Genomic DNA, 12,996 nt, shown 5'->3' with positions numbered 1-12,996 from the left:
AAGAGAAAGGAGAGAAGCAAGGGAGGAAAAGAGTTAAAAGGGTAGGGGAGAAGGAGAATGAAGACAACAATGAAGACAGCCTTCTACAAGCCAAGGAATACCCAGAAGCTAAAAGCAGGATATGGATCAAATCTTTTGCTAATGGGAACATGGACTTTTGGCTTCCAGAACCATGAGAATAAATTCCTGTTGTTTAAGCTATTCTATCTGTGGCACTTAGTTCTGGCCACCTGGCGAACTAAGGTGGTGAGCAAAGGTCAGGGATAACTCAGAGCAAACACCTCAGCTGCTCAAGGGAGTGGCTACCAACCAATCCACATAGAAACAGCACGGAGCACAACAGGGACTTTCTCAGTCAGTCTGGGACATTGCCTTCAACCACTGCAATCCTGCTCCCTTGTCACTGCCTATAGAAGTTATTGGAGATCAACTCTCCAAGGAAGTTTTTGTTATTAAAACAGAACTTGGAAAAATGAAGCACCATTCAGAACTGAGAGAAGAGGGGCTTTGGGGAAGAAATGAGGAATAAGAAAAATGGGAAAAATGTATTTCCATTTAACCTTGGCTTTCCATCTCCAATCTGACCATGAGCACGACTATGACCATGGGAATTTGCAACAACTGGGAACACTGTTGCAAAGTTAGTCCTGGGTAGATGCCCAAAGGATGCCAGGGAAAAATAAAGTCCACATGGTGACTGACCAATAGTATTAGTATCATCTGGGAACTTGTTAAAACATAAAGTCCTAGCTGTCCCGGGCCTACAAGATGAAGGACCCTCAGTGCGAACCCAGTCATCTGCATTTTACCAAGACTTCCAAGGAAGTCTGATCTATAGAACTTTTAAGAAGGGCCTTCAGTAAAGAAAACACAGAAGAGATGAGAGAGGCAGCAAAACCTCCCAGAATGCACATGCACTACTTTCCTTACACAATTCCATACCCTGCTTTTTAAAAAAACAGTCAAAATGAAATTGTAAAATGATTGCATGTTAGAATTTTAACTGAAAGGCCATAAAAATCATCACTCACTAGTCCTTCTGCATGGAGCAGAGGCCACTGGCTCTTCTGGGTGATGTTTGCCTGCAGTCATTTATTCCTTATATGACCCACACACAGGATATACCATCTTTAATTCTAGTCCACTTTTGTAGCAGGAATTTTTAAGAAAACCCTGGAAAGCTGTGAAAGAACTAGAATTTCTCTGATTATCTCCCCACTTGTTGCCAGCTTCATGACAGCATTCTTGATGGCTCTCTTAGGCTTTACCTAATTTCCACTTATGAAGCTGGGTTTTGTGTCATACATTACTAACATTTTAAATTGGGAAATCCAGGCACATAATTATGTTTGCCCAGTAGGACTTACATATTAAGTTAACTAAATATCAATTTATGTCCATGTAGTCTCGAAAAAATATTCCCTTTAGCCTTTTTTAGATAACAGGAGGTTGCTCAGCATCTATTATATGTACCCGGTAATATTAAAATTGACACGAATTAGAAGAACCTCCAGATCTTTCCAGATTCTTCCTGTGGAGTGTCTCAGCACTTTGACTTCTAGCCTTGCTTCAGAATTTCCCTGTGATGGTCACTGTCAATCACGCAGATGGCTGTTAAGCTTTCTCTACCCAGGATTCTGCACCAAAAGCACATAAAGGTCACCTCACAGACCTTGCAAAACAACTCCGTCAGTTCAGTTTTCTTATTTTATAACCATGAAAATGGAGGCCCAGAACAAAAATGTCACTGAGCAAGTAAAAGAGAACACATGAACAAGCTACCCCTCTTCAGGGTATGACCTCTAATCACAAAGAGCCTCAAGCACACGAATGATTGAACATGGTTTGGCAGTAATGACAAGGACAAGACAGGAAATAAATACAGAGCACTTCACTTTCATTAACTCTGCTAGAGGGTAAACATTTCAGGGACCAAAGAAATTGGCAACTGTCGGTTTCCTGTTGCTGTGATAAAATAGCCTGAGAAAGCAACTTGAGAAAGGGTTTTGGTTCACAATTTAAGGTAATTCATCATGGTAGGGAAGTCAAAGTTGCAAGAGCTTGAAGCAGCTAGTCACCCTTATGCCCATAATCCAGAAACAGAGAAGCAAATATACATGGTTTCTAGTGTTCAGCTCACTTTCTTCATTTTATGTAGTACAGGATACCAATGGTACAGCCCATGGTGACTCAAAATTCCCAGCTCAATTAATGTTATCAAGATAGTCCCCACAGGCATATCCCAAGTTCCATTATTTCCCATGTCATTTTGAATTCTGTCAATCTGACTACACTAATCATCACAGGAGCTAAATCTATTGAAATATACTTCTATGTATCCCTACCCCCATCATTACCTTAGAGAGTTTTTTTAAATACGAATTCTACAGTACTATGACTTTGTTTATGGACTGAGCTCTGAAAGATTGTGGTTCTGTAGGTAAGGGATGATCGTTTGCCATCTTCTGTCCTGGGTGTGATGCACAGTGAACATCAACATCACACAAATGACAACTAATGAATTCACAGGAATACTAAATGCTAATATGTAACCCAGTTTGCACATACCTTTCCTGCCAATACTCTGATTCTCAATGATGACATTTCCACACATAAAAGACTTAGTTTAAAAGGTTGGAGACAATCCAAAATGAATTTCAAGTTATATAAAAACCATCAAAGCAGTAAAGTTTTACTCCCTGGACAGACTTAAATATAATCTAGCCACAAAGCAATCTGAGTCCTCAGCGGGTATATTTCTAGAAGTGGGGGAAGGGTATATAAAACTGTTGATCTTGTAATCCAGTTTACGTGACAGTTGATTTTCACAATATCCTGTCACTGTAAAAGTGAATCCTTCCTTACAGGTTAATTTTTAGTTTTCAGTCCTAATCCAGTTGTTACCTGAGAAGGGCCAACAGTGATTACACTCCTATGCAGGTTAAAATGATGTGATTAACAGATGGGACCACTGCTGCATTTAGTGAAGATAGTTTCTCAAAAATTAAGTAACTACAAAAGCACTCTAAGAAGTTTCAGAACCTTTTAACTGTCAGCTTTATTTAAAAAATACAAATATTTTCACATGTTGGATTTTTAAAGCATCATAAAACAAAGAAATGTATGTCAAATAATTCAAAAACACCAATTCTGTCCACTAAGTTAGTATTTACGATTAATCAAAAAATTTTCATATTATCAACACTTAAGAAAAAAGTTATTTCTAACATATTGCTACAATTAAAATAAAACAATCAGTTTTCTTTTCTTTTCTTTTTCTTTTGGTTTTTAGAGAGGATTTTCCTGGCTGTTGTGGAACTCATTTTGTAGAGCAGGCTGGCCTCAAACTCAGACATCTATGGAGTGCTGGGGTTAAAGGCTTGTGCTACTACTACTGCCCAGCAAAACAATCAGTTTTCAACAGCAATCAGTTTTCAAACTTACCACTTGCTTAAAACAAACATCAAAACGATGGTGAATTGATGCAAACATTTCACATCTGAGAAAAATGCACTTCTTGTGAATTCTAACACTTAGCCAAATATAATCTTATTTGTTAAAGGAACACTGCTGTCACTGTGACTGGAGCCAGGCTCTTAAGGTTTACAGTACACTATCAATGGCAAGCTCCTAGTGGGAAGATGGAATGGGATGAGGTAACATTAAGATAATGTGTCAACTTCCAGGGATGGTGTGATCAGATTTTCATTAACAGTTACATATTTGAACAGAAATAAAAACCAAGTATTTTGAAATTTTTATGTTATCAAGTTGAAATTTCTATTAAGGTCAAATCAGAAATTACATTAAACATTTTGAAGCGTACATTTGATATATACTTGTGTATTTTATTTAGAATTGCTACTTAGACCATAGGGATTTTAGAAATATTAGTTACTTTAAATCAAGAATAAGTGTTTCTTATTTATACTGAATATAGTTAAATTATTTGGCAGGTAAAAGCATCACACACTTTCAGGTTTTATATCTGAAATACTTCTGAAGAAATAGTAAGGAAAAAAACCAACCTTTTATGTTTTTTTAAAAACTCTTTTTCAGAGGTTGTTAAGGTGTCTACAGAAAATAACATCAAATAATGCCATTAAATGAGAAAACTAAGAGACTGCTTCCCATTCATACCAAACAGGAAAAAATGAAACTGACCTATTAACTGCAATGGAAAATGTGACTCAAAATTTAATGGAGCATTGCATCTTTGCCAAATACAAGATCAAGTATGATCACTCACTTGAAAAGTACCCTCAGTGACATTATGAGTGCATTTAGTTTGGGGAAAATAGTTTAACAGCTTTCTCAGGAAAAATTTTCACTTTTATCATAACAAACAAAATAGTGGTTACGAAGTCCAGCGCCACCAAGCAACTTTCATTCTGTCCCATACTGCTGAGAATGAGTCAAAGGCCGGACGCACATCCAGGATAGTGAACTGGTAGTCCTTGTTGACCTCACCGCCATCATAGTAATCAATCACATACCTAACTTCTGTGCCACAACGATTGATGATCCAGTCATGGCGGTCAAAAGGTAATTCATACCTGCAATGAAAACAAAGTGTTAAAATGCAGGTCTCTACTGTCTTGGTGTATGCAGAGATAGAGTGAGAAACAGCACATACTCATATGCTCGCTCTTATTTGCAGATATCTAGCAGAGGAGATGAGACTTATTCAATCAGTCCATGGTACTTAGAGAATATGACGATTAAGAACTATGATGAGTCTATGTCAGATCATCTGTCTATAAAGGAATAGGTTCATGGTAAAGATTCCCAGGCCAGGCTAGGTAGGAAACTAGAGAAATCAAATATACTAAATAGCCCTATTACACTATAAGACAAAGGAGTGATAAGGCAAGATAACAACCCCAAGAGGAGTAAGAGGACAGTTCTAAAGATACCAAAAAGGACAATTCAATCCTTTGAGAGTGAAGCATGAGGCTAGCAACCCAACCTTTATAATTCTGCCCATCTATGAGTAAACTCATGGAGATGGAAAAAAAACAGGCTGAATACTAGAGGTTTGGAAGATGGAATTGCTTTTCGTAGACTCTGGTTTTGATGATAAGAATGCTGACCATGGCTTATAGCATGTCAATAGCAGTTCTATACTGACACTTACCCCATCCAGGAACGAATTCTTGCCCTTGGTGAATACTCTCTTGCTTTGCCTCCAAATCGGACCAATGATGGGCCACAAGGACACTCACTGAAAATGCCCAAATAAGAATAGTTTATTAAAAACATTTTCTTTCATTGGACAGGATAATGATTTTTTTGTTTTTGAGTAATGCCTTTTTTCTGTATTTATTTGTTATTCTATCACATTTACAAAGAATAATAACTCCTAACAAAGTTCAAATAAACTGTCCCTATTTGTTAAAAACCTTTTTCTTTCCTTTTGGATTATGTATATCTGTCTTTAGGCATCTTTTAGCTTTCCTGCTAGATACAGGAGACAAGACCTTCTCATCTGGGACAAGGGTACAGGCATACTCTCAAAGCGTTATATAGTGTGTATTTTCTTTCTTTTTTATATAAAGCACTTAAGTGTTTCTGCAGAGAAACAGTAAAAACTGCTATACAGTCAGCCATCTGAGTCTATGAGCTCCATTTTCACAGATTCAACCAACTGTACACTAAAATTACTTGGAAAAACAATGTATCTGAAACCTGGGGAATATAGCTTAGTTGTCATGGTGCTTGTCTACCACACATAAAGCTCTGGGTTCAATGCTTAGTACCACATAAATCAAGTATTGTGATGTACATATGTAGTTTTAGCACATGGAAGGTAAAGGTAAGGAGGATCACAAGTTCAAGGTTATCTTTAGGTTATACAGAGGTCAGCCTGTTCAACACTGTCTCAAAAACAAAGTGGTAACAAACATAAAACTCTGCACTTGCACTGAGCAGGTCTGATTTTTATTTTTCATTGCTCTTTAAATAAAACAGTATATCAAATATTTATAAAACATTTATACTGTTTTTTGTCATTATAAATGACTGTCCAAAATATGCAGGAAGATGTACACATACTGTATGCAAATGCAATGAAACTATAATATGAGGAACTTTCAGCATCCCTGGCTTTTGTTACCCTTGGATGACCTGGAACAATCCAAGAATATTGTAGGAGGACTTTACTGCTTCATTAGATACAATTAACAGGCTTACTGGAAAAAAAAGAATGGGGGCTGACCCCCAGGAATGAGTTGTAAGTAGTGCTGAACTTGCTTTTCTAAGTAACCTGAACACTGTTAGACCCTAACTAGAGACCTTGGCTGAAGTCCCTTAGGGGAATATCTTCTACTGGCACTGGGGCACACAGAGGCTACCCCTGAAAGACACAAACCAGTTGCCCTTATGACGCTGGAAGACTAGTCCATTAAGACAGGAGCCACTTATCTTACCAGTTGCTTTCATTTGTAAGACAAGCTATATTCCTACAGTGTAAGGGAGAAAAGACTATCTCCAGAGTACAGGAGAGTCTAACTATGACCTTTCTAGTATCTCTTCTCAAGACCATCACAGACAATGCAATAAACTTAACCTTTGTAAGTTTTCCTCTGGAGACATTAGTGAGGTCTTTTAGGACCTAGCTAATTTTGCCAGAAATCTGCAAATGACCAGTTGTGTTGAAACTGACAAACAGAAATGCCTGTTGCTCTTATTTCTTTGCCTTTAAAATCATGCTACAAGTAAAGACCCTTTAAATAAAGATCATTTTTAACCGAGGTTGTGATGACTACTTGCAGCTCCCAGTTAGTCAGCCAGGTCTCTCCTCCAGGAGAAGTACACCCATTGTATACCTACAATCCAGTTAGTGACACTCAAGTAGTGCTAATACTGAAATGCTCAATGCGAATACCAAAAACAAAAGACAACCTGAAAAATAAAGCAGCAGATGGTTTTTCTCCAAGAAACTTATTACTCATGCATTGTTAGGAATTTAAAATGTAAGCCAGATCGTGATAGGACCTAGTTCTTTATAAAGATACTCCCATCCATCCACTTCTAGAGGAGATCTAAAACCAGCAGTATCATGTCATTCCACAAACAGAAAACCCATTGTGGACTCAGTCAGACATCCTATAAGTGAGCCCAGCATGTAGAGTTGCAACAAAGCTGCCAGGTGATGTGAAGAAATAGTGCTCATTCAATTGACCTATACTCTCTGAGAAAAGAGGCCCATATGAAGACAGATCTTTAACATCAATCCTTAAGGGGATTCCAAATACTGCTGAATAATACTGAAAAGTACTTTCCTACCTCCTGTGGATCCCAAAACAATTCAGTTGTACTTCTTCCTTCAATGACTGACCTACCGTTTCTCTTCCACTGAGATGAGGTCTCCATATGCCACCCCCCCAAATCTGACCAGGCTTGGAATGTCTGAGTCAGCTAGCTAGGTCAGTAAAGGAGATTTAGACTCTGCCTGGTGCTTTTCAGAACTCAGCTTCTGGAACCCACCCACTGTGATACATAAGACAGCTTAAACAGCCACATTCAGAAACTGAGCAGGCACCCCTTGCCAGATAGGTATATGACCAAGCCTCCAGAAACCTCTAGTACATAGCTAGGCAACAGCCATTTCAGACCATGGCATAAGCCATCTTTATTCACCATTCTCTGCAATCAGCACTATGAACTCAGTGGATAAGAAAGTGTGGTCTCTCCTACAAGGATGATCACTGCTACACAAATGAGTAACAAAATACTATTTAAATGTTAACACGATAGGAAGCCTAATGTGAAGTAAAGACAATGCTGGAACATTGTTTTAAAGATTTTAAACATACTTACTGAGCATGAAGAGCTTCCCACTTCAAAATCTCCTTCCAAGCTTGCTCATTATTCTGATTGTGAATTCTAATGATATTATACATATCTTTCTGACTAATATCATCATCTTTCCACTTCCACCTAAGAACATGTAATAAAATTTGACAATTATTGATTAAAGTCAAAAAGTTACTCTGTGCATACATAAAATATACACTTTTTAATAAAAGCTTGTATACACTGAAATCAAAAATTGAAGGTTCATGTTAATCTCATTTCACAAAATCCCCAAATCCATCCTTACAAAACCATCTATCTTTAAGGTAGCATTATTCATTTAGTAGCAATGATAATTTTAACTGTTTCATTTTCGTATTTCTAAAAAACAAATGCTGTGAGGTACAGGTAAATCTCATCCAATCGGTTACAGGTCTAAGTATTAACAAAAGGGCTGCCGTCCTTTCCATAGGCAAACAGAATTCCTACAGGTTTGCTGGAGCTATAACTTTAGGCTTTACCTAATGTTCAACCTGAACTTAAACATCAGGTCTTTGTGTATTTCAAGCTTCTCAACCAAGGCCCCTGGTTCTCGAATCACTGGCTTTCCCACTTGCTGGTTGTAGATTCTGGGGCTTGCTGCTGGCTTAAATGATAATGGGAACCACTTTCTTACAACAAATATTTTCCTGATCACTCCTCAACCGCATAATACCTCATTAATTTTATTTTTCTAGAAAACACTGACCTTAAATACTGGTCTTGAACTTATAACCTGATAAATGAAAATTCTATTATAAACTGTTTAAGTCACTAAAAAAATACTATGTTTTGGAGGTTAAACAAAAACTTTTTAGCATTTAATTCTGAGATAAGCGTGGCAAGTAAATTATCTTCTAAATAATATATTCACTCACCCTTTCCGTAACATGGCATTCCAGAACATCTGTTCAGATGGGTAAACCCACTTTTTCTCAGAGTCTGCTCTTGGAATTGATGACTCCTCTCTTGAGGTAGACAAAGCAAATGGCTGATCAGGGGACGGTGTCTGATTAGGTGGTGGCATCTGTAGAATGGATTGTGTCTGAATGTTAGCACTATGTTATAAACTACAAAATAATCAGTACACCCTGGAAAGCAATTCTCCATACAAAAAGCACAAGTTCCCATTAAACCAATGACATGAGAGTTTCACACCTCTGATGTTTTGGGTCATACTACTTTTTTGTTGTTGCTCTAATGAAATAACCAGCAAGAGGAAATTTAGGAAAGATTTATTCTAGTTTATAGCCTGAGGAGACACAGTTGACCATGGTAGAGAATGCATAGGTGCCTAAAATGTCCCGGGAAGAGGTGAGGGTAGATTACCAGGTTTGAAGGATCGAGGTTCTCCTTATTCTTGGCTGCAGCACCGGTCACAGGGCACTCCACATACTCATAGGCCCGGTCTTGGTGGGCAGGTACAGAGTGTGCTTTGCTCTCACTGGTCAGGTCAGATGCTGCTGCAGTCACTGGACAGCCTGAAATAATCAAGTATTAAAACACTCTTACTGCTAAATATCATATCATACCATACTAAGATACAGCGGAAGTGGTCCTCTTAGGTGGGACCTTAAAGAGCCAAAGTTCTGACCAAACACAATTGGAAAACTAAATTTCTTCTACTTAAAGATGGCAAGAACTAAGCTAGTTAACTTTCTAAAATCCTAAATATAAGATGCTAGAAATGTACTTTCCCTTTAAAAGAACAAAAAAAGAAAGAGAAAAAGGACGTGCAGTGAGAAGTGGCCATACTTCACTAGGTCTCTCTGACTTCCAGCCATTAGTTGCATACAAGTCCAGCCCCAGTGAGGTAGCAGCCACTATCTGAGCATCTATTGTTGATATATTCCTTCAAGTACTGGAAACAGGAGCAGAAAAGCAGCAGATTTTACATATACTCAAAGAAAACTGTAAATCCCACTCTGCTCATCTTTTTTTCCCAAGACTCAAGTAAGTAAGCCTCAAAAAATGTACTATTCATCTGGGTTGCTAGTCCTTGTCAGCAGATAAAGTATACCAAAAAGGCAATTTTTAAAGAAAATGTCCCACGACAGTCTCATCCTTGAGTCAATCCCAAATTAATGCCCAAGCTCCTAGGATGCTGATCCAGACAGGTGTGGGGACTGAGAAGCTTCTCTAAGTATCAGATGAATATGAAGGTACTTAAAGATTTGTGTCCCAGAATAAAAAACCATTTCTATCATGAAATCCTACCTTGTTCCAGAGACCAAGAGGAAATAAAGAATATCATGAATGCTATTACATAGAAAAGACAAATTTCTATTTACTCCTTTGGCCTCTTCAACCAAGCTTTATTCCCCAAGACTGTATATTAAAGTGTTAAGAGTGAGAATACAACTGATATACCCCCTCTGCATCACAAAGAACACCAATCGTCCCAGAGCATGGATCCCAGATGGCTATCAGAAGGAAATCAGTGCTATAGTTTCCACATCATATAACCAAGAAGACCTTTAGTCTCCTTTAAGTATTCACATTCTTACTAATACAAATAAAGCAGAAGGACAACTCTCTGAAACAGATAAAATATAAATCATGAAGAGAACTACTTGAGAAAAGAAGCTCAAAGCAAAGACACACACAGGCTTTGTCTGATTTGTCTCAACTTCTAGGAGACATACTAGGGGACCATGGGATCTGTCCTTGTCCAAGGTCACAGAATTTTCACAAACTTTGCCACTTACTAGCTACATTACTTGAAGTACATAAATTAGTCTGAGCCTTAGTTTGTTTCCTCGACTATAAAACAGCCAGAAGATCTCCCACACTGGTTTATACAGGTGATAATGTAAACTCTATTAGACAAAGGATTTTTGTCTACTACGGGCATTGCTACTGCTCTCTCAGTGAAGAAACAAAACCCAGCAATGCTTGTCACAGGATAAGTACTGACCTCTTGTAGACGGTTGGCTAACAGAGAGAAAGAAGAATGGTAGCACTGGAAGCAAGAGCATGCAGTAAACATGCACATGCAGTAAGGATACAATATTGCCACAGTCTCAACTATCTAAAGCAGACATGCACTAATTCAAGAATGTTTTTGCTTCCAACCTAGTGCTGACATAGTGGTCTACAAACTCACTTGATGAAGGCTTATTTTGACCTAGATGGAGACCATAACAGATATCAAAGTAGTTTACTGAAACATCTAGACAGGTTTATTCAGCTCTGGCATTCATTCTTACTATTTATGGACCAAAGACTTCATGCCTGAGGTTGTATGATGTCTATTTAGCACTATCTTTAAATACCACCCCACTATATATAAGCAGTACTGTTTCCTCTCAGTTGTGGAAACTCAAAATATGTATTGAATGATGGCTCTTCTCATGCATGGCTGAGGGCCACTGGTGTAGGCACAGGTAAACTTTGCAGAGACAAGGCTGATTTATAGAACTGCTAAGTTTTCATATATGATCTCAGTAATCAACATCATAATCTTGTGAAAATTATATTACATACAGATGACAGACTGTGAGACATGAAGAAATTGTTTATGATATCAAGTGAGCAGCAAAATTAGGACCAGTCCCAAAGTGCCTTACTCCGCAAGCCTTACAAGCCTCACTACCAAACCACCTTTAGAACCCTGGCTCTCAACTTGTGAGATGACCCCTCTGGCAACTGTTATTACGATTCATAACAGTATCAAAATTAAAGTAAGGACACAGAAATGAAAATAATTTTGTGGTTGAGGGTCACTAAAACATGAAGAACTGTGTTAAAGGGTCCCAGCATTAGGAAGGTTGAGAACCACTGATCTAAAACGATTACCTTTCTTTTAATTTTCTAGACTGGCGAATTACCTTTCCTTTGCCCTTCATGCATTGGACATCCTGAAGGGGGTGAAGCTGAAGCTGGCTGATGATCTGAAGCATTTGAGGTGTTTACTGCAGTAGCAGGAGAAGATGCTGAGGAGCCCATGGCAGGGGTTCACACCCAGTCTAAAATTCCCAACTGCCAAAGCAAGGAATGAGATTAAAACATGGAGGCTAAACAGCCGATATCCCCGTTACTCTGAACCTGGCTGGCCCTCGTTCTTCTACCCCATCCCAAGGGAAAGTATGAGGTAGGAAACTTGTTTGGGGGCAGTTTTAAAATAGTGCCTCCTTTGGGAAGATGCCGTGAAACCTATGCCACCATTTGGGGACACGTCTCAGAGAGACTGGAAACATGTCTTGATGGTGGGGCCTAAGGGGTGGTGACACGGGCCCTGAGGGGAAACATGCTAAACTAGACTCGAACCCCTGCCCCCGGAAAACTGGGACACAAGGGAAAATAAGGTTAAAAAAAGAAGTGTCACCAAAATGGGAGACAAGAGGCAAAGGGCAGGGAGCCACAAATCTTACCCACCTGTCTAAGCGCGCCCCACCTCTACCGGTCCGAGGTGTCCACAGGTCACAGACTCCAGCCTAACCTGGACACCGTCTGTCCCCGAGTCTCCTCTCCAACCGTCCCGCGCGGCCGCGACCGCGTTGAACCGCCAAGCCGAACACACTCCACAGCCACCAACCGCACCTGCCGCTTTTCCACACACGGGGTCACCGCTAACGACCGGGTCACGGCCGGCTTTCTCGTGAGCCGTTACTTCCTTTTCCGAAGGCGGGACTTCCGGGAGCCCTGACACAAACCGCAAGCTGAGGAAAGGAACCTCTTGTCAGTCAGGGAGGATCGGTCCCACCCCTTCCGCTCCGAGGCCAATAGCCGCCCCCGCCTTCTCTCCGTCTCCGCCTCTAAGGGCTGGGCGGTGTTTTCAACTCTGCGGCTCTCTTTGAGAAACTCCGCGGTTTGGACTTAGGTAGCAGAGGGAGTCGCTTTGGAGGAGTTGTCAAGTTGCTGTGTTTTTCACAGTCATCTCCTTCGGTTTTTGAAAGGTCGATTTGTATTTTTTTGACGAACAAGTGATATTTGTGCTTATTTATGGAATAAAGTGCTATAATTCAATACACGCACTTAAACTTCTGTGCGTAGTCCTTTCAAGGACTCTAGTAACAGTTGTGAGTGTAGTGCATGCAATCGTTGAATTTTCAGCTTTCATATAATAAAAGTATTATATTTCACATTATATAAAGTAAGCTTTTATAGTATTTGTGTATGGTAAACCAGCAGATAGGAAATGGATATTGTACTGATTAG

The 12,996-nt window shown here is 39.3% G+C and overlaps 1 protein-coding gene across 3 annotated transcripts; it reads right to left on the bottom strand.

Annotated features, from left to right (window-relative positions):
• Positions 1-3,033: 3,033 nt before the first annotated feature.
• Positions 3,034-12,476, bottom strand: Hccs (holocytochrome c synthase). 3 transcript variants are annotated; one of them, XM_006256834.4, is made up of 7 exons: positions 12,278-12,476; positions 11,667-11,817; positions 9,166-9,317; positions 8,715-8,863; positions 7,822-7,941; positions 5,138-5,224; positions 3,034-4,556 (listed from the first exon to the last, which is right to left on the bottom strand). In XM_006256834.4, exons 2-7 carry the CDS (start codon positions 11,782-11,784, stop codon positions 4,358-4,360), a joined length of 825 nt encoding a protein of 274 aa, XP_006256896.1. In that variant the 5' UTR covers positions 11,785-11,817; positions 12,278-12,476; the 3' UTR covers positions 3,034-4,357. The 3 variants fall into 3 exon arrangements, with proteins under 3 accessions (XP_006256896.1, NP_001178661.1, XP_038955753.1); NM_001191732.1 differs by having other exon boundaries at positions 12,214-12,429; XM_039099825.1 differs by lacking the exon at positions 11,667-11,817 and having other exon boundaries at positions 12,214-12,467.
• Positions 12,477-12,996: the final 520 nt, after the last annotated feature.

The sequence above is a fragment of the Rattus norvegicus genome, chromosome X (assembly GCF_036323735.1).
Source record: "Rattus norvegicus strain BN/NHsdMcwi chromosome X, GRCr8, whole genome shotgun sequence".
NCBI lineage: Eukaryota > Metazoa > Chordata > Mammalia > Rodentia > Muridae > Rattus > Rattus norvegicus.
The sequence above is the reverse complement of the archived record's forward strand: the minus strand, read 5'-3'. Positions and strand labels throughout refer to the sequence as shown.